The sequence below is a fragment of the Mesoplodon densirostris genome, chromosome 4, assembly GCF_025265405.1.
Source record: "Mesoplodon densirostris isolate mMesDen1 chromosome 4, mMesDen1 primary haplotype, whole genome shotgun sequence".
In the NCBI taxonomy this organism is placed as follows: Eukaryota; Metazoa; Chordata; class Mammalia; order Artiodactyla; family Ziphiidae; genus Mesoplodon; species Mesoplodon densirostris.
In genome coordinates, this window is record NC_082664.1 from 2,565,103 (window position 1) to 2,583,523 (window position 18,421).

General features: G+C 45.6%; 1 protein-coding gene across 1 annotated transcript in view; it reads right to left on the bottom strand.

Moving 5' to 3' along the window:
- The window catches only part of TDRD9 (tudor domain containing 9), a 110,572-nt gene that overhangs the window by 15,721 nt on the left and 76,430 nt on the right, over window positions 1–18,421 (bottom strand). Inside the window, exons 23-33 of the mRNA XM_060097867.1 lie at window positions 16,295–16,411; window positions 14,704–14,811; window positions 12,608–12,708; window positions 8,758–8,931; window positions 7,221–7,332; window positions 5,924–6,136; window positions 5,550–5,639; window positions 4,792–5,052; window positions 3,730–3,885; window positions 1,877–1,947; window positions 50–159 (exon numbers count right to left, since the gene is read on the bottom strand). Of these exons, the coding sequence (XP_059953850.1) occupies window positions 50–159; window positions 1,877–1,947; window positions 3,730–3,885; window positions 4,792–5,052; window positions 5,550–5,639; window positions 5,924–6,136; window positions 7,221–7,332; window positions 8,758–8,931; window positions 12,608–12,708; window positions 14,704–14,811; window positions 16,295–16,411 (1,513 nt within the window). The remainder of the gene's footprint in view (window positions 1–49; window positions 160–1,876; window positions 1,948–3,729; window positions 3,886–4,791; window positions 5,053–5,549; window positions 5,640–5,923; window positions 6,137–7,220; window positions 7,333–8,757; window positions 8,932–12,607; window positions 12,709–14,703; window positions 14,812–16,294; window positions 16,412–18,421) is intronic.

Here is an 18,421-nt window from a genome sequence, read left to right on the forward strand (position 1 = left end):
GGGCAAGAAGAGAAGAGCAACACCGCAGGGACAGCAGGCCTTCACCCACCGGTGGCGTTAACCGAAAGGGAAGCTGCAACCAGCATGCTCTGGTGGAGGTCCTCGGGGCTGTCGCTGATGACGACAGAGTTGACGCTCTCCTTCTCAATCCAAACGCACCTGAAACGAGAGCTGTTGGGAGACGGCTGCCCCTCCACCCGCGAGGCACTAAGTGACGCCAAACCCGCAAGAAACACAGTTCAAAGACAGTCCAGCGTGCCAACACAGGCCCAACCAGTGCAATACACCACGGCCCAGTCTGCACTGAGCCTCCTCGCGCTGGAGTCCTGGGGCTGGTCCTCCACCCCTTCGCTCTTCCGCTCCTCGTGTGACCCCAGCCACTCCCTGGACCCACGTGCTGACCTTGCCCAAACCTCTACCTGCACCCCAGACCTCTGTCCCGTGGCCACCCACCCCCTCCCGCCTCTTAGCAGAGCCCAGCAGGGCGCCGTCCACTCCTGCTCCTCCCCCATCACCAACTCCAATCAAGCACCGGCCTGTTGGGTCCACACCGAAAGCTCTCACAAAGCTGCCCGCTTCTGCACCTCCCGTCGTGGACTCGGCACGGTCCACGGCGGTCCTGCTCTGGAGCACAGTGTGAGCAGCCTCAGAGGTCTGCGCTGACCCGAGCATCCTTCATGCTGGGGCTCTGCACAGTTTAAAGTGCTCACAGAGCAATTGGACACCTTGTGAAAATGCAGGTTCGAAAGGTCTGGGTGGGGCTGAGCCCTGCATTTCTAACAAGCTCTTGGGGACGCATTTGCTGCTGGCCCTGGAGGAGACTTTGAGAAGCCAGGGTCTACCCTGTAGCCAAAGTGACTATTTAAAGTGCACACAGGGCTTCCCTGGTGGCGCAGTGGTTGAGAATCTGCCTGCCAATGCAGGGGACACGGGTTTGAGCCCTGGTCTGGGAAGATCCCACATGCTGCGGAACAACTAAGCCCATGAGCCACAATTACTGAGCCTGTGCATCTGGAGCCTGTGCTCCGCAACAGGAGAGGCCGTGACAGTGAGAGGCCCGTGCACCGCGATGAAGAGTAGCCCCTGCTCGCTGCAACTAGAGAAAGCCCTCACACAGAAACGAAGACCCAACACACCCAAAAATAAATAAATAAATAAATAAATTTTAAAATTTTTAAAAAATTAAAAATAAAGTGCACACAGTGAGGCTTCCCACATGGCTCGTGAGGCTCTGCAGCCCCCACACTTTCCCTCCACTTTCTCAGAGGTGACCCAAGGCCCATATGCCTGCTGCTGGGACCCTCCCCACCCAGCCCTCACCCTGCCTGCCCTGACAGCTGGATTTCTCCTGGTCTAACTCCTCTGCAGGCTTCAGGTCTCAGGTTTCCCTGGAAAATCTCGACGGCCTTCCAACTGTGGACAGGGGCCCCTCTTAGATGCCTTTGTAATGTTCCATGGCCCCTAACAAGACCCTCATCAACCTATCTTGAAATAAGTGGCTTTCTCTGTCCTACCCTCTGCCCACTGGACCCATAATCTGGGGGAGGACACCGACTGTGTAGGTTCACTACTGTTCTCCCCAACTGCTCCCAGGACACAGGGGGCACTCACAGACCTGCTGAATGTATAACAATTACAGTAAGAACAGAAAAAACGAAGGCTTTGATGAAAGATACTCTAACAAGTCTTATACAGAATGGCTTTCACATAAGAGAGAACGGGAACCGCAGATTTGGAGCTAGTGGAGAAGCTGGAAGGAGTCAGAAAAAGTATCACATTCCTACAGGTTAGGTATAAAAAAGGTTAGTTTCTGATGAGCTCTGTAAAAAGAGGACGAGAGAAAAAAAACTTCATGGGAAACTTAAGTTAATCATACCTGAACTTGGATACTCTGGTCAGACTATGACACTTCAGTTCATAAGGGTTAAAAGGCCCATGAAGTATTGCCTGTACACATAAAATATACAAGATGTTACCAGTAAGTAAAATGTCACTTCACATGCATTTTAAAAATCCAAAAGCCAGATAATAGTTTAAAAAAAGAAAAAAGCTACACCTTCATCAGTCATAACATCTTCGAGGTTTAATGGGAGAAAAGTGCCTTAAAGGAGGTATTTTTCTGGGATGCAACTGATTCCTTCCATGGTTTCGCTAACCTTCCTCTCTCTCTATATATAAATACATACACATACTTTGGTCAAAAAAGGAAACACTGCCAAATACTTCAGTGAAAGTATTCTTTTCATGGCAGCAGACTATTCCAGTTAAATAAGCAGGTCTATGACCACACAGCCAAAGCCTGGGGCAGTCTAAGAGTGAGTCCCTGTCGGCCCTCCTCCAAATGGGCCGAGCGACTAGAGCCCCTCCACGAGACGAAGCTAAGCCTGGATGCTGGTTCTCAAAAGCCCACACACCATGCTTCCCTTCGTTCTGACAGACAAGCACTGGTCGCTGTGACTGAAAAATGTTGCCTGCCGTCCGAATGCCTGGTTTTTGTTGCAAAATTCCTATACATCCTGTCTTCTCCTTCACCTCTTCGGAGCAGTCCCTCAGAGCTACCTGAGAGGCTGCCTCCCGGGCTTCAAGTCCTCAGAAAGTTTGCTGAATAAAACATAATCCTCAACTTTCAGGCTGTGCATTTTTTTCACTCAATATCACCTTTGGAAAGGTTAGTTTTAAAAAAGAACTAGGGGCTTCCCTGGTGGCGCATTGGTTGAGAGTCCGCCTGCTGATGCAGGGGACACGGGTTCGTGCCCCGGTGTGGGAGGATCCCACGTGCCGCGGAGCGGCTGGGCCCATGAGCCATAGCCGCTGAGCCTGCGCATCCGGAGCCTGTGCTCTGCAACGGGAGAGGCCGCAGCGGTGAGAGGCCCGCGTACCGCAAACAAACAAACAAACAAACAAAAAAACGGAATAAGTGTAGTATATAATCATTTCATCACAACTATTTAAAAAAGAATAATAATAAAATAAAATAAATAAAATAAAAAAGAACTAGTCATGGGACTTCCCTGGTGGTCCACTGGCTAAGACTCTGCGCTCCCAATGCAGGGGGCCCAGGTTTGAGCCTGGTCAGGGAACTAGATCCCACATGCTGTAACTAAGACCCGGAACAGCTAGCTAGCTAAATAATTAATAAATAAATAAATAAATAAAATTTTTTTTGGAAGAAAAGAAGAACTAGTCAAAGCACTGCTCTATACTAAACCTTGGGTTTTGGTCTTATTAATATAGGCTCCATTGTGAGAAAAGTAACAGTTAAAAACCAGTAAAGAAGAACTTCCCTGGTGGCACAGTGATTAAGACTCCACCTGCCAATGCAGGGGACACAGGTTCGAGCCCTGGTCCGGGAAGACCCCACATGCCACGGAGCAGCTAAGCCCGTGCACCACAACTACTGAGCCTGCGCTCTAGAGCCCGCGAGCCACAGCTACTGAAGCCCAGGCACAACTACTGAAGCCCACGTGCCTAGAGCCTGTGCTCCTCAACAAGAGAAGCCACAGCAATGAGAAGCCCGCGCACCGCAACGAAGAGCAGCCCCCGCTCGCCGCAACTAGACATAGCCCGCGCGCAGCAACGAAAACCCAACACAGCCAAAAATAAATAATTAATTTAAAAAAAAACAGTAAAGAAAAAAACCATCATGACTACTAGCTACAATTCAGCTTATAAATGTAGAATGATTTTTTAAAATTTTAACTGTATTTTAAAATAACTCCTATAAATTACCTTGCAGTTTGGGTTACCCAGTTTATTGGAAGAAAAGCTCTCTAACAAAATCTGCATCAGATACTTTTCGTCGTCTTTCAAGGGGGATGGCACGGACATGTCTGTCACATATTCTGCTGATTTGGAAAAGAGATCCTTGAGAACTTCATGGCTTTGCTGAACCAAATAAGAAAAGTTCATTTTGCTAAAAGGAAAACCAGTATTAAAAGCACTTTATTCCAAGCTAATCAAAGTATTTCATAGGCATGACCTTATTCTTAGGTGATCTTTAGATTATTAAGGTGTCAAAAGAAAATTTTCTCAAGTACATTTTAAAATTCAAACAAAAGAAATAAAACAGAATGCATTAAAGGCTCAATTCATTAGCCTTTACTACCTTTCAGCCATCAGAGAACTGAAAAGAGTGAGAAAAAGAATTTTTTGTATACAAAATGTCAGTTTCATATTGGGAATATTACCAGGATCCCTGGAAGTGTTTTCCCACATGGAAACACAACCAGCTCTACAGTGACGTTTTCCTGCTTGTTTGTCCCTTGCCCAACTCAGCACCTCATCCCCAGCAGAAATTACAGAAGGAAAAACAAACCACCTTCAACATGAGCCTCAATGGGCATCTCAAACCTTCAGATCAAGAAAAATAGCTTCACAACTGATTTTGAAAGAAACAGTTGAAAGATATTTTGAAATGTTCAAAATACTTGAAACTAATATTTTATATAATTACTTTCCTTAGGGAGATAAATCTTGGAATCCATTTTTTTAAAAATCCCCAGAGAACATTTTCACATCTAATCTTCATTCCAGGAAAAAAAAAAAAAAAAACAGCTCCATAATCAGAAACCAACAAGAACAGCACTTGAGCACCGTAATTTGGTCTCAAAGAAACTAGAAGACATTTATGAGGGCACCACAGACCTTACCACACTGAACACTGTCCAGCTCTTCACCCCCCAATATCCTGAGAGAGGAAAAGGGCCCCCCTTCTCTCTCACTCCCCCGCCCTCTGCACACACACACTCAGACACACACACACGCTCCTAAAAGGAGGACGGAAGCACACACCTTGGACTCATAGGGCTCCTCGGCCAGCTCGGCATAGCCCTCCTTGACGAGGACGTCTTGCACGTTGACGGCGTCGTGCAGCGCTGAGGAGAGGTAGGCGTCCACATGTAGGACGCCGTGCACCACGGAGAAGACCTTCACGAGGAGGGCACGGCCACTGACCAGCAAGGAGAAGCGCCGGCTGGCCCCGCTGCTCCAATGCTCGCCACCTACCAGACACCTCGCGGATGGGCGCATCTTGCAAATCTTAAACTCCAAAGCCTACGGGACAGAAGTGCACAGCTGAGCCAGTTTATAAATGTGCGAGACACTCATCCCAAATACCAGTGAAAAGTGACCCTGGTGCAGGGATCCTCACCAGTGATCTCCTACAAATCCTACTGAAAACAGTTTCAGGGTAAGTGAGGATTTCATAGGTAAAAAAAACTTGGTTTTCCTTTTCGACAACAAAAAATGTTTAGAATAACTTTTAGAAAGTGCATGTGGGAAAGCATTAGAAATTACTGCTGAATTAAAACTACTTTTTTTGCTAAGTGTGAAACACTCCATATATTTTAACTTGCTCCAAAAGCAGTACTAGCAAAAATATCTACAGCAATATATTTCTGGGAAAAAGCAGAAACCAAATTCAGAGAGCATGACAAAACGAGTGCCAGCCCTCTGGGCCTTGGCCCTGTCCATAAGCTGCAGGGCGACCACATGACTCCAGAACCCTCCTAGCTTTACGCTCTCACACCACAGGAGCGTCTCGACCTTACCTGAAAGGGAAGTTCAAGAAACTGACAGGGAATCTCCATTAAGACGTCCAGAGCTACGTGCGCTCTGTTTCCATAGTCTACAAAGAACACCTAGAGGATGAGGAATGTGCCTCAGTTAGTAGAGGCCCAGGCAAACACTGTGTGCCACCAACCATGGCCACGTGACCATCCATCCCAGCTCTGTCATCACAGGATTCCTAGGGACTGGGGCTTAAATCCTCACATCACTGAGGGAAGTAACTTTTCTACCAGACCACTTCTCTAACTTTAATTATTTTATATTTAATTTCCACTTGAAATTAGAAAAGACTTTCTATCAACTGCTATAAGTCTGTTTCATTTCCCTTTCAGTGATTTGTTACAGAAAAACATACCTCAGCAGAATTTCCAGAAACATAAAGGATTTGTGCTCTAAAGTAGCTTTCTTTATCAAAATCAGCAAAAGGAGCCAGACAGACCAAGTCTGGATGTGGGTGAACGGGCAAGGGCACCAACTTCAGACGGCTGATTTCAGCAGTAAGCTTTTTCAGAATCTCTGAGCTTTTTTCATCAATCCTATATCCCCAAAAGTGCCCCACTTCAACCACCTAAAAAGGAGGAGGAAGAGCAGAGATGAACTCTAGAAAGGATTTCTGTCAAGAGGCACAGACACTCAAACTGCAGCCCTGGCATACCACCCTACTGCATGTCACAAGCCAGATTCCCCGGTCCCTAAGTATTCTACGGGGGAGGGGGTGCCCGGGTTGAGTGAGGTGAGGAACGGTGTCTGGAGGCACAAGACTTGCGGGCACACAAGCACTGTAGGCTCTGGGGTGCACGTGAGAACAGGGCTGTTCCATCCCTGACCAGAACCCAGGGCCCCCAGGTGCCCTCTGGGTGGCGAGGGCCGGGCGCGAGGTGAATGCACAGCCCCCTGGAAGAGCAGTGGGGGGACGGGAGAGTAGATGTCCTCGCCTGCTGCCGCTGCAAGACGGCCAGGGCCGCACTGCTGGAGCTCTCCGGTCTCCTGGCATCCAGGTTTCTATGGGAAGTCTCCCAGTGAAGGGTAACTACGGATTTACCAGGAAGCCCGATGCATTTTAACTGAAATTTTATTTTGAAGAAGTAAAAACTATACCCCAATGAATAATGGTGCCAATGCTAGTTTCGTGGATATAAGTTGAATTACACAAGCAAATAGCACTATGCCAATTAACATTTTTACATATATCTTGTCGCCAAAACTGATTTTAAAATGTACTAACATTTTAAAAATTAAAATTTGACTCTAGAGTGAATATTTGTGTTTACAATTTGTGTTATAGCCACATTTCAATTCAGCAAGTGAGAGTAATTCAAGCTCACCTAGATTTGCTACAGGTAACCCTTAAACAAGGCAGGTTTGCTCTGCGAGGGTCCGTTTACCCGGATACTTTTCAACAGTAAAGACTACAGGACTGCATGGTCCGTGGTCGGTCGAATCTGAGGATGCAGCGGGACCACGGATACGGAGGGCCGACAGTGAGTTACCCATGGATTAGCCCCACATTGTTCAAGGGTCCAGTGTAGATGACTAAGGTACACAGGCTGTGGGTGAGTGTCTCTATACATCCACTATCTCATGTATACAACACGACAATTCTAGATTAAGAAGACAGAAAAGCTCTAATGATTGGATCACACCATTCTTACCTCTGTAACATCAATTGTTAAGAGGAGATCTGTAATCATCTGGGATCTGTCTAATGTGTTAAATGAGACTTGCACAGGATCAACTGTCTGCTTCTGGAAGTCCACATTCACCCTATTTAACACAATTTATTTTAAAAGGCAATAGAAGTATTACCAAGAAAACATGTTTACATATATGAAGTTACTGCTTGAACTATTCCACTGTTTCTATAAGAAAAGAACATTTTAATAAAATACCTAAAGCCAGAGATGATGAAGTCGATCTTATCTGAAATGTGAGTTTCTGATGGCTTCCTGAGCTGCCCTGGGGGAGGGTGTGTACCCCAGTAGTTACATACTACCCTTCAGGAATATATTCTAAAGGTCAAGACTGTTACGGAATATCTACTTTTAAGGATATAAATTCTAAATCTAGGACCTGCAATGTTTCCTAACTTGTGGTTTCAGAGGTGAGTGACTCTGACTTTTAGAAAACTACAAGAATCCAAAGCCTATTTAATGTTGTTAGGAAACACATACATGATTGTCTAATAAACCTAAGAATTATCATTCATCCAGTGAAGCAATAATATAATAAATGCTAAAATTCCAGGAGATGAAATATAAATTGATACAAAGTTTCCTTTCCTAATAATTTTATTCTTAAATGAAGAGGAAGAATTATAAGAGATCTGATCCACCTCTCTTCCCAATTTTCCAACCCATTTATTAAATAAGAGTGACTCAGGCTAAGTTACCCAGCAGGACAGGCCTACTCCACGTTATTACAGACTGAACCCACTCAACTCCCAAACTCGCAGAATCAAACCATCCCACACTGGATGAAACTTGATGGAACATACTTCCCTACCTCATCAATTCCTCAAATCCCTGTCAAATTCCTCATGGGGTTAAAAAGATTACAAATAAGAAAAGATGCAAGAGAATTCCTATATACAGCACTGTGTGAATATGACTGAAAGGCAAAGTAATCTGTCAGAAACACTGAAGGGCGATTTAATTTGGTCCAAGAGAAGCCAGCCTGCGAACTGCACGGCAGCTGCCTGGGGGCCGAGCAGACCCGTGCAGGCAGCCCGGCCCCCGGACCCTGCTCAACAGGGACAGGTGGCCTGTGCTGGCAAGCGGCGGGCTGCTCCCAACTGCGCCTGCGTCTTGTCCCACTGCTGGTTCTGCTAAGGGCAAGGGAGACTCTCCTCTGCTTAGGAAGAGAAAGGCAGTTACTGTAAGGAGGAAGAAAGGAAACTCACATTAGGGTCAATCCCTTCGATTTAAACTGAAAATGACACAAATGGTCCTACCCAATCCTCCAGACAGTCTTGTACAATAGGTATCATAGCTATTAAACAGATGAAAACACTGAGGTTCAGAGAGGTCAAGCAATGTGCCCAAGCACACACAGCTGGGAGATGATGAAACCAGGCTGCCATGCCAGTGCTTTTAGTGCGAACTTCAGCAAGGTTAAACAGTTGTTTAAAAATAATATTGAGAATGTGAAAGCAGGTGGACAGAGTTGTGCCCGCCTCCCTTCTGAAGATACCTTGTATTCCTGAGCTTGGAAACAGCCCCTCCTTGCACCTTCCCTTCAATCTCCTCTGCAGAATGAACATTGAGTTCAAGGGAAACTTTCAGCTGAGACATCTTAGTGGCCATATACACGGCAGGAAGAGTTTTAAACCTCTCTGTTGGATTGCGTGAAAACTCCACAAAGGCTCTGTTCCACAAATGTAAATAAAAAAAATAAGTTTACGAGGCATGTTAATTTCTCTCAAGTTTAGATAGAGATTTTCAGTAACACCTCTCTTCAAAATACCAGCAACTCTTCCTTCTATAATTAATCAAGAAGACGTATTTAAGGGAAAACTATGCACTTAAGAGAAATAAAAGTTACAATGACATACCATTAAATTAAAACCAAGTATCATCCTTATGTATTACTCAGTATAATGCAGAATAAAGATTAAGTTCAAAAGGAATTTTCGGCTAAGAAATCTTAATTCTCATCATTAGAACAAAGTGACAGATTCGGGTTTTTGTTTTCTTCTATTTTATTGTAAAGTAAAAATGAGACAGAGAAAAGCACACAACTGAGTAGTTCAGTGATCTTTCTGATCTCCCTCCGAAAAACCATTCAGTTTATCACCCAGTAATGTTGAGGCACGCCCCACCTTACAACCCACCCACATCACAGTGTCCTATTATCACATCCCTCCTTCTGGGGGAATAAGAATCAAACATGCAGTAAGGGGACTTCCCTGGCGGCGCAGTGGTTAAGAATCTGCCTGCCAATGCAGGGGACACGGGTTCGAGCCCTGGTCCGGGAAGATTCCACATGCCGCGGAGCAACTAAGCCCGTGCACCACAACTACTGAGCCTGCACTCTAGAGCCCGTGAGCCACAACTACTGAGCCCGTGTGCCACAACTACTGAAACCCGCACACCTAGAGCCTGTGCTCTGCAACAGGAGAGGCCACGGCAATGGGAAGCCCACGCACCACAATGAAGAGTAGCCCGCGCTCACTGCAACTAGAGAAAGCCTGCGTGCAGCAACGAAGACCCAACGCAGCCAAAAAATAATTAATTAAAAAAAAAAACATGCAGTAAGGGTGCCTGCCAGACACTTCCTGGTAAAAAGGAAAAAATCTTCAGGTTTACATTTGTTTGTATATGTATGTCAAAATCTCCCGGAGCAAAACATCATACTCGGAAAAATAGACTTATGACTGCTTCAACTACTGTCATGGAAATGTGTGATTTTGGGTGACCTGGAAGGACCCTGAGCTGATGAAGAGCAGCCTGTTGCGTCCCATCCCGTCCCGTCCTCTGGCCTCTCTGCAGCCTCCTGTCTCCACTGCACTGTTCCCCTGCCCTCGGCTCCCTTTCAACCCTCCTCCACCGACCCTGGGTGAGCTCACAAGTGAGCACGTGCAGTCTCCTCCTGTCCTCAGCTCCCTTTATTCACTTCCATTTCTGCCATCTTTCTCTAGAAGGAGCCTAAGTCTCTCCTTAGAAATAATTTCTTTCAAATACTCTAGAGCACATTTCCAAGACTCTCGTCTTCCCTGAGTATTTTCAACTCAACACGTGGAGAGAGCCAAACCCGTGATATTCCCCGCGCCCCACTCAGCCCCCAGCCCTGCCTTCCTGTCCACTCCCCCCGGCTGAATCGCTGGCTCCTCTCTCGTCTTGGTCCTCCACAGGCCATCAAGAGCCGAAGCGAAGAGCTCTTCCCTCCCATCCGCTGCCTCCTTTTCATGTCAAAAGTCACCTCGGCTTGGACGACTGCCAAGCGTATGCTGGATGGCTTCTTCTCCTCCTCACCACTCCCCGATTAAGTTCTACAAAACACAGGTCTCGTCAGAACACCCAGGGCTCTCTAAATACCCACTACTGACGTTCATACTCGTCAGCTGGCTACAAATACCATCCTAAAGGCAGCACCTGATGCCCGCTCTTCAGACTCAGTCTGACACAAAACCAGCTCGCGGCACGAGGGCTCTGGCTGTGCCTGGCGCACACCCCTCGCTTCCCCAAACCGCAGCTCCGCTCACACCGGGCTCCTGCCCCACCTGCCAGGGCTGCCTCCCCTCCAGGCCCCCCCAACTCCTCCAGAGGAAGGCCCAGGTGAATGTCACTGCTCCTCCTCTGAGCCTCAGATACGATACCTTCTTCCAACCCCCCAGGCCTCTCCCAGGACACTTCACGATGGGCAAACATCTGTGGAACTGATTTTACTCTCCATGCGCACCACTAATTTGAAAATGTCTTACAGGAGGAAACCGTGCGCCCACGTACGACGTGTGCTCCGGTGCCCTGGGTCCTGCACAGAGCAGGTCCTGCTGGATCCCAAGGGGGAGGACAGTCTTGACTCAGTAACTATTTTATGTCATTCTCTGCCTTTAATATTTGATGCACAGAACTGGTATAACCAGAAGAACACTGTTACATCCCCAAGTAATTGGTATGACATTGGTATTATGACTAAACACCAGAAATCTATGAGGAATCGAGTAAAATATAATTAGAATACCTACAGAGATAACCCTGACAGAAAGAAGAAGAAATGAACACCAAATGCAATCCAGCAGTAAGGATTAAGGAAAGAGGCTGCTGCAAGCTTAGTGAGAGCCCAGACGGCACCATCCAAATCAGTCCAAAGAGCACCCACGCACATAGAACTGGAGTCTCAGTAAGGCAAGTGGACTTTCCGTATTCAAGAAAGATGGTTTAGCTACAAGAATCCAACTTTAAGTAAGTCATTTTGTATGTGATTAAGAATTTGACTGCCAATTTATATTAGAATATTTAAGAAAACTTGAGACACTAAGTTTAATTAAATCTGTAATGGTTGTTAGAAGCACCTAGAAAGACTTTACTTATTAGGGTTATATATTTGCCATGTGAGGCATTTACATGCTTACAAAGAAAATCAATATATTAATCACAGGAATGGAACCTAAAATGTGTGAGGCAATTAATCCAAAATTTAAGCAGAATGAATAGGCTCAACTTGAGTTATTGGACATTAATCAAAGAAAAACTAAAAGTATTTCTTATTTACTAGATTTACAAAGCTTTGTAAATTAAATAAAATGCGTAGGACACGAGAAAATTTTTTCCAATTTTTTTTTTTTTTTTTTTTTGTGGTACGCAGGCCTCTCAGTGTTGTGGCCTCTCCCGTTGCGGAGCACAGGCTCCGGATGCGCAGGCTCAGCGGCCATGGCTCACGGGCCCAGCTGCTCCGTGGCATGTGGAATCTTCCCGGACCGGGGCACGAACCCATGTCCCCTGCATCAGCAGGCGGACTCTCAATCACTGCACCACCAGGGAAGCTCCCAATTTTAAAAATTAAAAATCAATTTAAAAACCGTAATAGCCTTTTCTGTGCATAAGCATTCTCTCTTGGAAATGAAAACTCAAAGTGATACTCCAAAACACACCACTTATTCCTTATCTGCAATTAAAATAGGCCAAATGTAACTGAGTTTTGCAATATCTGTCTTCCAAAAATATTTAGAACATGTAAGTTCTAAATAACTATAAGCAGATAAACTCTCCTGCAGGCATCTCTGGCGGCCGGCGACTTACTGTGAAATCTCGGACGGCCACGCCCGAGTGCAGGGCACTTCCAGAACGCCAGCCCTGGACCTCATTGCGCTACTGAACCTTCTCGGCACCAGACGTCCTTTAGGAGGAACGCGGTTGAAAGAGAAGATAAATTGCTCCTGACAACAAGATAAACCACAGCTGTGCTTTAAGAGCTGTGTCCTCAGCAGCCCATCTGACGACCCATTTCCACACGCCCCCAAGTTGAAGGAATCAGCCCCTGTAAACATAAAATCTCGTGGTTCTTTCGTAATTGCGGTGGATTACAAAAATACACTACTTACTTTGCACCATCAAACACGATGGATCTGACTTGGCCGCACTGTCTAAAGAGAGACTGCAGTTGTTTATAGTAGAGAAATCCATAGGGAGGAACGTGCTTCAGCTGTAAAACACCACACTGCATTAACAGGAGCAAACACAGAGCTCACAGTCATAATGTTCACAAAAACAGAGCACGCTGTCTTTAAGCACAAGACGTAGACCCGACAGCAGGGTATTTAAGGACTAATGACTTCTAAATTATAAGTTTTAATAATACATGTTAAACAAAGGCTAATTCTTCCCCTGTTAAAAAGAGTCCAAAAGTCTGATACAGAAAAGTTAAGACTTATTTTTCATTTTTACCTTAAAATAACCAAGCTGACTAAATACATCTTTTTAAAAACATAGTATTTCTATATAGGCAACAGCAGGAACTTAAACGTTAAAGGGAAATGCACCACTTGGTGGAGGAGGGGGTGCGTCCTCGCCCCGCAGGCTGCACTAACAGGAAAGGAGCTGCAGCAACCCCTCCCTCTCCGAGCGCTTTCTCCCTCCCATCAGGGCAATCTGTGTTCCGAGCTCCGGCGCGAAACTGGGAGTCCCCTGCCCTGTGACCTGCTTGTCTCAGGGCCCAGCACAGCTCCATGAGAGGCAGTGGGTGGCTGAAAAGCAAGGGCTGGGGACTCAGGTCTGAGCTCAAGTCCTGGCTTGTCAGGGTTCTGCAGGCAAAAAGTTATGGAGCCACCCTAGGACCCAACAGCCACATCACTAATTAAGGGGGACAATAAGTCCTCGACTCAGAGAGTCAGTGTGAAGCTCAGAGAAGAATGAGTAACAAGCACTCGACAAAGGCCCTCTCAGATGATAAGCGCTACGGAAACACCAGCCACACTTAGTTTTTATAACACATACAGCAGGTAACTTTTTGGCCCCCAGAGTGCAAGGTGAACAGGCTGCCTGGTGGCTGGGTGGCTGAAGGAGGCAAGCACAGCCCACGTCTGAGGAAATGTGCTGTGGGGTCCCTCCCCTGGTGCACAGGGCAGGAGGGAGCACCACCAAGGCGTGAGAGGAAGCCAACCAGAAGGGCTTGGTCCACCATGACGGTCTCAGTACGAACAGAGGCCCAGCCACACTTCCTCGAGAGCAATAAGGAGCCAATGACCGCCCCTTCAGGTAAAACCCGCCCCCAGGTACAAACTGCATCTCAGCTGCCTCTGGTCCCCAGTGTGAGCACCAGCTCCGCTCCAGCGCTCTGCAGAGACCCTCTCCCTCGTGAACTCTTCCTTCTTCAGTAACAGTGTGATGGAAACAAGAGGGGTAAGAGCTGGCAATGACGGTGTGTTTGCTTTAGGCCAGGAGCTCTGCAAGCGCCCTCTACCCTCTTCTTATTAGACACAGGCCGGTCATGGAGCCCAGGGTCCGCTAAAGGCCCGATTCCCAAATGCTTTATTCCAGCTGCCTACCCTGAAGTGATCCTGTGCTCAGGTTTCAACAAAGGGTCCACAAATGTTGATCTGATAGTCAGTGCCTGGAACTGACCATCAGATGTGCCCAAAGCTCATGTTAAACACTAATTTCCAGGCCACACTTTCTACTTCAGGTTCTGTGCCACGGGGCCTCAAATCTGAATTTCAAAATAAACAAACACTCTCTAGGTGATTCTATTAAGCATGAATGGGGATCAGAGTTTAAATCACAGTACAAAGGTGCCAACCAAATAACTCTTTACTTTGTGTAAAATGAAGTTGTCAATGAACTAAATGTTCTTAAATTTATGGAGAAGCATCTTAAATCCTTCCAAATGGGACATCAGCAGTCAAGGTTAGCCATGAATACCTAACTCTGCAAGGCTTTCTTTTTTTTTTTTTAGGCTTTCTTTTTTAAGGCCAGGTCTGCAAAACAGGAAGCGAGACTGAGGAACTGGTGGATGCATGTGAAAAAGTCAGACAAACCATGAAATTCACTTTAGGGGAAAAAAATCCACTTAGTATTTATAAAAAAATAGAGGCAAGTGGGGAAATAAAATGTTCCGTGTTCGCCACATTGGAATGAAGCTCATCTGAAAACTGAGCACCCGGCCTCCACCCCAGAGAAGGCTGCCTATCTCTCCACCTACCACAATGGTTGTCTTTGGGTCTTTGCCCGCCAGCTCCCTCACTGCCATCTCTTCGTCGGGGTGCCCAAAAGTAAAGTAATTTGGATAAAAAGCACCTGCCAATACAACCTGGAAGAGAAACTTATTTTCATGAAGTAACAGCATTATTTTATCTCACCAATATACTAATCTCATCCCAGAATATCATCTACAATATAAAAGATGAGCTTAATGTTAAAAAAAAAAAAAAAAAAACACTGGACCTTTAAACCAATCAAGCAGAAAGTCACAAATCTGGTTACTTCCCCAAAACCGAAACATTTTCTACATGGTCTTTCCTCCAAGGAGCCTGAGTACTTCTCAGAATGAGGTTTAGAAAACAGTGGTGAGTTGAACAAGGATACAAATGATTGAACACACAGAGCCCCGGGGGTTAGCCAACTTTTTCTACATTTTCCCTGACATACTTACTTCTATGGGTCAAGCCCTTTCCCAAATGTTTAGATAAAATTACAATTAAGACACTTAGATTTAGAGCAGCAGGCTTGCATCCAATATTCACTTCTAAAAGCATGCTGCAAAGAGTCCCTTCTTCAAAAAAAATATACCATATGAAGCATAAACCCATGGAAGACTCTCTCCTAAACTTCAAGTAATTTTACATCCAGAGAAACACTCCATTTCCCAGCATCCCCCAGTTTACAGGATCCACCTAGAACCCAATTCTGTATGCATCAGCCAACACACTGACACATACAAGAGGTACTCCTCCTCTGAGCCCCTACATCAGAAGCACTGGCCACCTTTCTAGGACACACTTCCCTCTACACAATGCCTAGAAGGTTCCATCCAACAAGCTAATTTGATCATGGCCTCCAAAGTTAAAATAATTTTTCAGTGCAAGGGAAGAGCCACATAATAATATTAAGAGCATTTTTACTTTCTTAAAAGCCAAAACAAAAGGATCTCTCCAGAAGCAGTAATAATATTTAGCAGTATTTAGAAACACTACTCCAGAGATTAGAAACGGGTCTGGATCATCAACTCAATGACATGGAAAACCTAAACTAGGTAAGACCAGAGTTTTCCCTGGTGCCCAAACAGTATGAACACTATGGACCTAAAATCTCCTGTGAGGCATGATTTGTATCAGAAAGTGGAACTAGGGCTTCCCTGCTGGTGCAGTGGTTAAGAATCCGCCTGCCAATGCAGGGGACACCGGTTCGAGCCCTGGTCCGGCAAGATCCCACATGCCGCGAAGCAACTAAGCCTGTGTACCACAACTAGTGAGCCTGCGCTCTAGAGTCCGCGTGCCTAGAGTCCATGCTCCACAACAAGAGGAGCCACTGCAATGAGAAGCCCGCGCACCGCAACGAAGAGTAGCCCCCACTCGCCGCAACTAGAGAAAGCCGTGCACAGCAACGAAGACCCAACGCAGCCAAAAATAAATTAATTAAACAAATTTTTTTAAAAGCCGTCAGATTTCTAATTAATAACTGTAAGCTTTCCAAATCATTAAAAAAAAAAAAAGGAGGAAATAAGCACTGTCAAAACCACAAGACCTAATAAGCAGAAAGAACCAGGAAGTGACATCCAGGAAACTCCAGAGTACCTGCAGGATGAATCGTTGCTTATATGTATACTCTTGGTCCATGACAGGCTGCCGGGAATCAACATACATGTTGAACTGTGAGATTCTAGTCTTCAATTCTTCATATAATTCAGCCACCTAAGAAAAACACATTGGGAGATGATGTCTCCAAGTGATTATATTATTCAGAATAGCGAATGCACTAGAAAAGTAGTACATAATGGGGAAAGCATTAGTATGTCTATGGGATGAAACACTGCAGCTATTAAGAACCATATTATTAGGACTTCCCTGGTGGCACAGTGGTTAAGAATCCGCCTGCCAGTGCAGGGGACACGGGTTCGAGCCCTGGTCTGGGAAGATCCCACATGCTGTGGAGCAAATGAGCCCGTGTGCCACAACTACTGAGCCTGCAAGCAGCAACTACTGAGCCCACGCACCACATCTACTGAAGCCCACATGCTCTAGAGCCCGTGCTCCGCAACAAGAGAAGCCACCGCAATGAGAGGCCTGTGCACTGCAACGAAGACCCAATGCAGCCAAAAAATAAATGAAAAAATTTAAAAACTCATTTAAAGAACCATCTTATTAAAGATTAATTAATAAAGAATGGAAAGGATGCTCAATACAATATTAACAGAAAATACCAGGATACAAAGCTGTATATGCTTTATGATCCCAGTATATAAGCACACACGCACACACAGGAAACCACTGCAAATGCACAAACACAGTCATCTACAGGTGTCAGAGGAACAGGAGACCATGATCACAGCCTTTGCTTTAAGTCCTTTAAACACTTCCGAAACCTCTGCCATAAACGTATACTTCTTTTGTGATTAAAAACAAGCAAAGAGGGGACTTCCCTGGTGGTGCAGTGATTAACAATCTCCCTGCCATCTCAGGAGACGTGGGTTTGAGCCCTGGTCCGGGAAGATCCCACATGCCACGGAGCAACTAAGCCCGTGTGCCACATCTACTGAGCCTGCGCTCTAGACCCCGCATGCCACAACTACTGAGCCCGCGCACCTAGAGCCCAAGCTCCGCAACAAGAGAAGCCACCTCAATGAAGAGTAGCCCCCGCTCACCGCAACTAGAGAAAGCCCGCGCACAGCAACAAAGACCCAATGCAGACAAAAATAAATAAATAAAAAATAAGTTTATTAAAAAAAAAATCTTCTGTAAGGCTGTAGTATTGATACATACAACTTCTTTAATTAAAAATCAACTAAAGGGCCTCCCTGGTGGCGCAGTGGTTGAGAGTCCGCCTGCCGATGCAGGGGATACGGGTTCGTGCCCCGGTCTGGGAGGATCCCATATGCCGCGGAGCGGCTGGGCCCGTGAGCCATGGCCGCTGGGCCTGCGCGTCCGGAGCCTGTGCTCCGCAACGGGAGAGGCCACAACAGTGAGAGGCCCGCATACCGCAAAAAAAAAAAAAAAATCAACTAAAAATTATGCAAGTCACTTTCTCTGATCAAAATGCAATAAAAACAAAAGTATTAACAAAAAAACAAGATACCTAAAAATATTTCTACCTGGAAACTCAAATATTCTTCTAAAAACTCTGAATCAAGGAGGAAACGAACACTAAAATAAGTTACAGACAGGGATAACAGTGAGATCCCTACATGTCACAAATCAACGAGATGTGCCCCAAACTGTACTCATAAGAAAATTCACAGCTTTAAATACCTTTAATTAGAAAGATTGAAAGTATTAATAAATTAAATTCTCATCTCAGTAAGCCTAAAAACGTAAACCAATAGACACAGAAAAACTAAATTAATGGAAAAAATTAAAAATCAATCCTTTGAAATCCTCCACCTTTCCCCTTCCCTCAAAACACCTGCACAGTAAAACTGACAAATCAAACCAAGAGTAAGTTCTCTGAAAATAAAAATAAAACAGACAGATTGTCTTGCAAACTGTGCAATAAAGGATTAAGTCAGCAGGCCCGGTTGTCCACACCCTGGACATTCCAAAGAAAGCTTTGGCTCCTGGCAGCTCACCCCCAGGCCCTTGGAATATCCTGCCTTGTAAGAGTGACTTTGTTTACCTGAGGCCTTGGACACAACAAACAGTTCATGGTAGCAATGTGACTTCTGTATGGTGGGGACATACAGTATCAGTAACCTCTGGAGAGGTTAA